The 10,470-nt window shown below is 39.8% G+C and overlaps 1 protein-coding gene across 7 annotated transcripts in view; it reads left to right on the forward strand.

Annotated features, from left to right (window-relative positions):
* PLD1 (phospholipase D1) overlaps positions 1-10,470 on the forward strand; it is a 199,803-nt gene that overhangs the window by 89,171 nt on the left and 100,162 nt on the right. For 6 of the 7 annotated variants that reach the window (XM_025878880.2, XM_073897266.1, XM_073897257.1 and 3 more), the window contains 3 exons: positions 8,002-8,154; positions 9,224-9,373; positions 10,058-10,141. In XM_025878880.2, coding sequence (XP_025734665.2) covers positions 8,002-8,154; positions 9,224-9,373; positions 10,058-10,141 — 387 coding nt within the window. The remainder of the gene's footprint in view (positions 1-8,001; positions 8,155-9,223; positions 9,374-10,057; positions 10,142-10,470) is intronic. The other variant, XM_073897275.1, reaches the window with a different exon arrangement.

Genomic DNA, 10,470 nt, shown 5'->3' on the forward strand with positions numbered 1-10,470 from the left:
TCAAAACTTGTAGAAGAATCTTCATAGCAGCATTATTCAGAATAGCCAAAAGGTGTGAGCCACCCAGATGTCCATCACCTGATGAATGATTAAACAAAATGTGGTATATCTCTACAGTGGAATATTATTTGGCCATAAAAAAGAATGAAGATTAATGGATATGGGGTTTCTTTCTGGTTTGATGAAGATATATGGTTGTATAACTTTCTGAATATATTACAAATCACTGAACTATATACCTTTAAAGAATGAGTTTTACAGCATGTGAATAAAATGTTTAGAAATTTTTAATGAAAAAAAAGAATGAAGTGCTAATTCATGCTATATCCTGAATGAATCTCAAAAACATCATGCTAAGTGAAAAAAGCCAGTATTATAGGATTCCATTCATATGAAATGTCCAGAATAGATAAATCTATAGAGACAGAGTAGATGAGTGATCTCCGGGGGCTGGGAGGAAAGGAGAATGGGAAGTGACTGCTAATGGATATGGGGTTTCTTTTGGGTGGTGACAATATTCTGAATTAGATATTAGTGGTGATGGTACACAACTTTACAAATATACTAAACAACCACTGAACTGTATACTTAAAAAATAAACTAAAAAAAAAAGAAAAATTGGCCAGACTTCAGGGATGATAATTTTAAACTTACATTTGTGAGGATGTATATTGTGCTGGTGATATAGACAGAGAACTTTAATTCATATCCTGTGTCCTACGCAACCAAAGACTCCTGTGGATCAGTATTCTCATCTGATTCTTATTTGTGTCCTCAAAGCACTTATCACAGCGTTTTGAATATAAGAGACAATAGTTGTTTGTTAATAATCCTTCACTGGGATTTTGGAAAAAATACTAAGTATATATTTCCCCAACCTTGAAAAAGTTATATGAGCTCATGTGTACATATGAGATTGAGCTAAGTGTATATTAAAAATATATAAGCTCTGAACTAAGATTTACCTTTAAACATATTTAAGGTACACTACCAGCTAAAAACACCATTAAGTCAGGCTCTTATTATCTCAAAGGTTTTGAAAGGATGGAAGAAATTACAGGGAAAAGATGAAGAGATTAGAGGAAATTGAAAATTTCTGTGTTCCAGTAAAACAGTTTTACTAAAATAAAAAAGGAAGTAGTATACTAGAAAATATGTTTTCAAATAAACTTCTGTAACTTACATAAGCACACAGTAGGGCCCTGGTGCAGATTCCTCCTGAGCACCTCCCCCCACCCCGCCCCGCCCCACATCGGCTTTAGCTAAGGTAGCTAGCTGCTGGGAGCCAGTCAGGAGGTTTCAAAAGGCAAACACTTGCGAGCCTTTGAGTGTAGACACTCTGGGCAATTAGGGTCCGCTTGCATGCGTGCAGAGCGGACTGGAAGCGTTCACAGCCCCCAGGAGCAGCCCTTAGCCAAGAGCTGGCAGGCATCCTGCCCTGGCAGCCCTCTGGTGGGGTGATTCTGCCAGAAGCTCTGCACTGTCTCCAGAGTCCCAACTGCCCACAATAAAGGACATGTAAACACAACACATCCTCACTGGCTCCTTTCCTCCTCCTCCTCCTTCCCTGCCAGGGCTCCTAATAACTCCCTAATATGCCCCTTTATGAATGACTTTTACTTACCTCCTTGTCTCAGAGTAGACTTGTGGGCCAACCTACCTGAGCCATCGACTCAAGAAATGGAAGCCTTGGTCTGGTCCATGCAGTCATTTATTGAGTGCCTAATGTTTGCCAGATTGTGTGCTAGCTCCTGTAAAAACCAGACAAAGTCTCTGCCCTCAGGCTTTACTAGAGGAGAAAGGAAGACAGTGACGAAGCTGACAAGCAGTGTGAATGGTGTCCGTGCAGCTGTGACCGGAAGGCAGTGGGATGGTGAGGGACTTGAACCGGGGCCGGGGCAGGGGGCGGTGGGTGACTTTAGCTCCTGGTGTCAGGAAACTGCTGTTGGAGTTAAAACCTCCATGAGAAGGGGCAGCCAGAAAAGATGGGGGCCAGACTTGGTTATATAAAATAACCTAGCTCCCTCGCATCTTAAACTTGGGATTAAATCAGGCTTCAACCAGGACAATCTAAAGAGATATGATCCTCCCTGGAATGAAATGTGTCATCGTTTTAAATTGTGTAGATCTTTCCACGAAGATTGAAGCTTTGGTTCCCCGTTAGTAGGTATTTCCTGAGTTACATTTGTGGGTGATAAAGTGTCAGTACCAAATAAAATGAGAAGATACAGCTGAAAATATTAGTTTAGAAATTTTCTCATGGTAGAAGCTATTAGTATCTAAATAGGAGTCACTTTTAAGGATGACACATTTATAATGCTCTCTTTTTTATTTTTGTACCCATATAAGGCATTCTGATCACTTTCTCATTTATGCTACATTGACAAATCAAGATAAAGCAAATGGGGCAATTAAACTTTCAATCAAGTGTCATGATGACCTTGTCTCAGGGACAAGTAAAAGGAAAAAAAAAAAGACAAACATGGCAAATATTTTTTTCCCACAATTTAAAACATCTGCCTAAACTGCCTATCTGTTGAGCAACTTCTCTGCATCGGGTGGTGGACTAGATAAGTTTCTAATCTCAAATAAGGTCTGAGGGGAAGGAGATACATAAATTTTAAGAAATAAATGTAGCATATATTTTGCTGAACTTTGAGCTGTACCAAGAATTCTACAGACAGTGAACAAGCAGACAGATAGTTCCAGCGAAGTGTCATGAGGAAGCGATACATGCTGCAACGGTGGAGTGGGGGTGGGGCTGGCTTTTTAAGATTGAGTAGCCTGGGAAGGCCTCCCTGGGGAGGAGTGTCTTAGCAGAGAGATAATAAACAGGAAAGGACCGTCCCTGGGAGGATCTGGAAGAAGTCATTTCTAGGGAGCGGAATAGCACAGGTGGGAGCCCAGAGAACAACCTGGGCAAATCTGAGGAACAGCCAGACCTTGGGGGTGGGAGAGAACAGGAGGACGTGAGGCTGAGAAGACCAGCTCCAGTGGTGTGTCTGCATTTTAGTGCCATGGCAAGGAGTGGCCCCGGGCAGGAGGCATCTCATTCGAACCGACTATGATCTCACCTACTTGAGAACAAGAGTGTTTGTAAAACTGCCTAGTTATTGGTGTGAGGCGTAGTGCTGAGCAATGTATGTGAATCATCTCCATTATTTCGCACAAACACGGGTGAGCTGGGCATCGCTGTTGCCCTCATGTTATGGATGGAATGCTCAGGCTCAGTTACCCAAGTTCACACAGTCGGGTGGGTGGCTGAGCTGGAATCGGAGCCCAGGGAGGATGACTGGTCGTTAGGCGCTTACTCCCTGTGCAGCTAGTACTGACTTCCAGAAGACGGGTTGACCAATTCCTTTCTTGATGCATATCCTCTCCTTAAAGAAAAAAAAATGCTGACAAAAGAGAGAAAGGAAAAAAAATCAGAAGAGTTTTAATGAATGGCATAATTAAGAAGAGCTTTATATAAAGGCCAGGAGTCAATTTACCCTGGTATCTAATGACTATTAAAAAGAATTCATGACCAAAACAAAAATTATTATCTTTGGCATTCAGCTTTCAAAATCCAGCTACCATCCAGCTTGGGTGTCTCCGTCGGTTAAGCGTCTGACCGTTGATCTCAGCTCAGGTCTTGATCTCAGCTCAGGTCTTGATCTCAGGGTCGTGAGTTCAAGCCCCATGTTGGACAACACACTGGGCATGGACTCTCCTTTAAAAAAAAAAAATCCAGCTGTTACTACTAAACTCTTCTGTATTTCCAGGCTGCCCCATCTTGGAGGGGCAAGGGAGGAATGCATATGGGGAGACCACATGAATGGCACCCCCAGTGCTGAGCAGTGCTCACCCCAGAGTACACCCAGCCATCCTCTTGCCATTGCTGAACAAGGCTGTTGATAGCCTATACAGAGCCTCTGTGCCAATTAGAGAAATGTACCCATTTCTGCAGGATGACACAGCCAACGTCACAGCCCCCTGCACCAGATGTCCTGGGGTAGGGCCTATCTGCACAATGGTACCTTGTGGCCTGTCCCTAAGGCCATGTTTTGCAGTCTTTGTCCTGGTGGTTGTGCCACCAGCCTCTGCTCTCAGAAACATTTCTGAGACTTGTTCTGTAATGCCAGTCCTGGGAGCTGGTACACCTGGATAGGGGTTGCCCCACCGTCATCCCGCACCGGGATCCCCGGTATGGCACTCTGGTGAGAGCTGGCTCTGCTGCCATTGGGGTGTGCTTGACTTCGAGGCACACGTTCACGAGTCTGCTATGTTTGACATTCTTCTCAGATTGGCAAGCCCGACAGCTGTGGTTTTCAAAGCCTCTGGCTCCTTCCCAGCCAGCAGGATAGCATGGCAGCGCTCTGGGCCTGTGCCATGCTGCGTGCCTGCTGACTTGTCCCGCAGGTGCAGCCGGGGGAAGGGACTGCGGCTAAAGAAGGAACTTGAGCAGACATGTGATCCATCCCACGCTCTTTTATCCTGACCTGAGGTTTATCGATAGACAGCTTCTTGTCTGCACTCATAACTCAGGCCCTCTGAACCGCTGAGTCCTCGTTTATATCATGGCTTGGGCATTTACACTGAGCAGTGTTAGGAGAATTCTTACAAAATGCAGAATTCCTGCATTTGCTGACAATTATTGACAGTGTTATCCATTATACTACTCAGTTGCCTGCTGTTAGGTCCCCAATGAGAAACTTCCTTTGGAGTTTAATTTTTTGGGGGGAATACCTTTTTATTTCTGTAATTTATTCACTGGGTAAGAAAAACCAGGAATCTCAGACGCGCAATGGCAGGCCATAATTATGTTAATGTTGTGGTTCAGTATTTGCTTTCTGTGACCTTAATGTTTTTCCTTTTGTTAACCATGTCACATGTAGGTCCTTCACTGTTAGTTATCCTAAATCCATCCCATCCCCTTTTGTTCGGAAGAAGCCAGCCCATATGTTAAGAAACAAATGAGTGAAATGAAACTAGGTGGAAACCAACATAGATTTGTGTGTGTTAAATCCTGAACTCTAAAGCCACTAAATCGTAATGTGGTTAGCAATTTCAGTAACAATTTATTATAGATTTTTTTTTTAGATGCTGACTTCCCATGTCACATTTACAATATTACTTATGTTCAGGTGTTCTGGCCTTTCCTGTTCTATAATGTGCTTTACTTTGTCTGATATTTGATACAGTATGCCCACTGTTATTTTATTGTTATGGACTGACTTATTTGATTACTACACAACCGTAAGTAAATGTGATTATATGGTGTTATAGACAGCATGACACAGTTGCCATTTGCATTCATTTTAAAACAATCCCATATGGTCTTGCTCTTCTCACTGTCATTGTTCTGCCTGTCCTCTACATCCTTACTCAAATGTCATCCGAGCATGGGCATCACCCATGAACTTGTTAGCAATGCAAAATCTCAGGCCCTGCCACAGACCTACTGAATCAGAATCTGCATTTTATTTTTATTTTATTTTATTACTGTTATTTTTCATTGAAGCATAGTTGGCATATATTAGTTTCAGATGTACACCATTGTAATTCAACATTCATATACATCATCGAATGCTCACGATGATACATATAGTTACCATCTGTCACCATGCTAAGTTATTAAAATATCATTGACTATATTCCGTGTGCTGGACTTTGCATCCGTCTGACTTACTATTTTACAACTGGAAATTTGTACCTCTTAATCTCTTTCATCTTGTTTGCCCGTCCTTCCACCCATCCCTGCTCTGGTAACCAATAATTTGTTGCCTGTATTTATGAGTCTAGTTCTGTTTTGCTTTGTTTGGTTGGTTGGTTTTTGTTTTTAGATTCCACATATAAGTGAAATCATATGGCATTTGTCTTTTCCTGTTTGACGTCTGTCGCTTAGCATCATACCCTCTCTAGGTCCATCCGTGTTCTTGCAAATGGCAAGATCTTTTTTTAATGGCTAATATACCACCACATTTTCTTTATCCATTAATCAGTAAGTTACTTCCATATCTCAGCTATTGTAAATAATGTTGCAGTAAATGTAGGGGTGCATACATCTTTTTGAGTTAATGTTTTTGTTTTCTTCAGGTAAATATTCCAAAAGGGGAAATGCTGGATCATTTGGTATTTCTATTTTTATTTTTTGGAGGAACCTCCATACTGTTGTCCATAGTGGCTGTACCAATTTACATTCCCATCAAAGGGCACCAGGGTTCCCTTTCCTCCACATCCTCACCAACACTTGTTATTTCTTGTCCTTTTGATACCGCACTGAATCTGCATTTCAACAGGGTACCCATGTGAGGCATATTCACAGTGAAGTATAAGAAGAGTTGTTCTGTATTATTGTAATAGCTTGCTAACCTGCCACATCACATCCCTCTTTATCCTTCATACCTTTCTTTCTAGAACACAATTACAATGATATTCTCATCCCCTTCCTTGCCGAGGCATGAGGATTCTCTTATTTAATAAGCATCCTGGTGTTTTTGTTAAAAACACAGATTGTCAGGCCTTTTTAATGGATCCGTGGTGGGGCCTGGGAAACTATTATTTTGTTAACAAGCATCTCAAGAGCTTCTGATGGCAAAGCAAGTTTAGGAAACCCTGGTCCCATGCTATGAAATCAGCCTCCTGAGCATAGCCTTTAGATCCTCCTCAGTGTGGCCTTTGCCCATTTTCCCCACGCGATACTCATTTGCCCATTTTTCCTAACTATATTCCCTGAGACTCTGGCCTCACCAGACTTTCTCCCAACACATGCAGCATTTCCACACCTCTGTGCCTTTGCCGACTCTTCCCTCCTTGTGTACGCCTTGGCCACCCTGCTTTGGGTTTTAGTTGATTGATAGGATCCTTTCTGGCCTTGCTCAGATACCACCTCTTTGGGACAGTGCCTCTACCTCTTTCTCTTAATCAGAACTAAGGACTCCCCCCTCCTTATACCCATTACCTTTACAGTTTCTAGTATCTTCTTTGTGCCCCACTAGTCTAAAAAGCAACTTGGAGAACATGTCTCATTTACCTCTGTGCTGTTTCTTTAAAAAAAAAAAAAGATTTTATTTATTTATTTGACACAGAGAGAGAGAGAGAGAGAGAGAGAGAGAGAGCATAAGCAGGGGGAGTGGCAGGCAGAGGCAGAGGGAGAAGCAGGCTCCCCACAGAGCAGGGGGAGCTCGATGTGGACTTGATCCCAGGACCCCAGGATCATGACCTGAGCTGAAGGCAGTCGCTTAACCAACTGAGCCACCCAGGTGCCCCCTCTGTGCTGTTCCTACCTGTTGAATACTTACAAGCTTCTGAGAGATCATGTCCTATTGAGCATCATTTATTAATAATCCTTAAAACCACAAGTAATTTGAAAAGTAAATTGAAAAACAGAATATGTGGAGTATTAGATGCTTACTGTTTTTTTTTTTTTTTAAGATTTTATTTATTTATTTGACAGAGAGATGGAGCACAAGCAGGGGGAGTGGGAGAGGGAGAAGCAGGGAGCCCGATGCGGGGCTCGATCCCAGGACCCCCAGATCATGACCTGAGCCAAAGGCAGACGCTTACTGACTGAGCCACCCAGGCGCCCTACTGGGTTGTTTTAAAGGAGGATTTTTACTTCCCGAGAAACTTATTTGCCTCTTTTATGACAGTTTATTTTAGCAAACATTTTTCCAATGGATTTCCATTTTTCCAACGGCTGAGGCTCCTGCTGTACATCCTGCAAGCGCTACGTGCCCATATCAGGGACATTCTTTCAGGCTTTGCCATTAGTGTGTAAAAAACTAATGAAATACTTTGAATTGCTTGGTGCCAGTTCTTCTTAGAAAAACATAATAGACTTCTTATTAGTTTTTTGTTATTGCTGTTGTTGTATAGTGATTTTTAAAAAACAAATCCCCTGTGTAAAAAAATAAAATATCTGCAGCCTGCTAGAGTGTTTACTTAACTTGTCATAACTTGTTCTTTTTGTTTCAATAATCCAATGCAACTCTAAAAATATTTATTACCTTCTTACAGGTGGTTGATAGTGAAAGATTCATTTTTACTATATATGAAACCAGACAGTGGTGCCATTGCCTTTGTCCTGCTAGTAGATAAAGAATTCAAAATTAAGGTGGGGAAGAAGGAGACAGAGACAAAATATGGGCTCCGAATTGATAATCTTTCAAGGTAGAAATTTCAAGTATTTTTAAAAGATTTCTCTCAAAAACAAAGTTTTTCTCCCAACCTCAAGTGAAGAAGGAAGTCAAATAATTTAAATGTTAGAAAATTGTTATTTAGAACTCCTCTTAATCAAAAATAATGAAACTACTTTTCTTTCTATGTATTTTTAAGTATAAAATATCCAATGTGCAACAGTCAGAATAAATAATCTCATGTGTTGATTTATGCTCGTTTTAATAAAATGTATGCCTATTACAAAATTACTCAGTAATACCAATTTACCAAACAGATAAATTAAGGAATGATAGTTTCATATTTTTAAAAAATAAAATTTTGCTTTATAAATTGATATCCTTTAATTAACAGGAACACATAAACAGTGATTTGATTTACAAAAATTCTGTTTATGCACAGATTTTAAGAAAGAAATCTTGAAAGGATACTCAAGTGTACATTTACTATAGATTTTATTAGCGAGTGTGTGTGTGTGTTAATAAATGTTTCTTTCTGGAAGATGGTAGTTATGTAATATGTGTATGTTTTTTCTCTGTATATACATTGGTTCTACAAAGTTCAGCCTCATGTATACAAATACACATTTTTTTCTTTTCACACATTGACTAATGTATATATTATAAATATATATATACTTACACACACACACACACACACACACACCCTAATACACATTGGCATGTGTTGTGTGTGTGTGTATGTATTTGTATAAAAAGATGCTGAACTTCCTGATCTTCTCTGACAGTAGGAGGTTTAAGATTATCTCCCTCACAGCCTAGTACAGTTCTAATCATAGTAAGTAACTTTATGCATGTTAGCATGAATGAATGAGTAAATAACCTGAAAATTTATTTTTGCTATATTGAATATAGTTTTAAATCCTGCCTAAAATGTTCAGAAGTCTGCTTTTTTGATATAAATAAGATGCTCCTTGCTTAAAATTTTCAACCTATGTTTGCTGCAATACCAAAACAAAATGACGCATGTTTAATTGTTAAATATTTTTAAAGAGACTGAACACAGAGTGATCATTCTTTTCCACATTTGCTTTTCTTTGAAGGACACTTATTTTAAAATGCAACAGCTATAGGCATGCTCGGTGGTGGGGAGGGGCTATAGAAGAATTCATCCAGAAACACGGCACCAACTTTCTCAAAGACCATCGATTTGGGTCATATGCTGCTATCCAAGAGAATACTTTAGCTAAATGGTAAGATCGTTTTACTCTAAGACTATTTTTTATAGTCATAGTATCTAATATTATAGCAGGCCTAAGTTCATCTGGAATCAATTTTCAAAGCTGTGGAAACATTCTGCATTATACTCGACAAGAGCCTTTCTTTATAGGACTACCTGAGCATAGATTAGTTTTCCAATTTTTGTATTTAAGATTTTCACAGGATTCAATAGCTAGCTTTAGATCTTGAAGTTTGATTTTAAAAGCTAACTTTTCCATTTTTTAAGGATGCAAACGGAATGTTTATTTAAGTTATTAGCTATAATTTAAGAATGAGAATTTACTTGCTAGGTATTTCTTTTAAATAAAATGCTTTGCATGTTTTCCTACCCACGGATTGGAAACTGGTCTGTTTTCAGTCTCAGACAAACAACGGTGTGAATTCAGCAGGATGAGAGAATTCATCTGACTCATGGGATGATGAGACCAGTTTGTTGTTCTCTCAGCGAATCCGGTCGCTTACTTCTGTCTCCTTACTATACTTCCTGCATAGCAGACGGAAGATGGGATTTTCAATCCTTGGTCTTCAGTTATACAAAGTAAACTGGTGGCTTTGTAGAGACTCAGGCAGTGCTTTTATCTTTTTGCCATAAGATATGTTTCCTTTCTTTCTTTTCATAAAAAAAAAAAAATTGAAACAAAAAACTTGTCTTCCAGGTACGTTAATGCCAAAGGGTATTTTGAAGATGTGGCAAATGCTATGGAGGAGGCGGAAGAAGAGATTTTTATCACAGACTGGTGGTTAGTATTTATCCATGGGGATTTTGGTTGGAGGTCTCTGCAATTAGACATGTAAAACAGTGTTGTGCTGTTCCAGAATCGTACATTATGAAAATCAGCAGTACCCATAGATGGTTTGGCCAAAGTCTCAACCAATTAAATATAATAGGCTTCAGTGAAAAGTCTTTTCAAAAAACTTGAACTCCAAATATATCCTTAAAATATTTAGATTAAACAATTTTGTTTTTGTCTGTCTTCCTCCCCCCTCCCTATTTCTTTCTTTCTCTTTCTTTCTTTCTTTCTTTCTTTCTTTCTTTCTTTCTTTCTTTCTTTCTTTCTTTCTTTCTTTC

Source organism: Callorhinus ursinus, unplaced genomic scaffold (assembly GCF_003265705.2).
Source record: "Callorhinus ursinus isolate GAN/ISIS: 27379988/994484 unplaced genomic scaffold, GSC_fseal_2.0 scaffold1, whole genome shotgun sequence".
Taxonomy (NCBI): domain Eukaryota; kingdom Metazoa; phylum Chordata; class Mammalia; order Carnivora; family Otariidae; genus Callorhinus; species Callorhinus ursinus.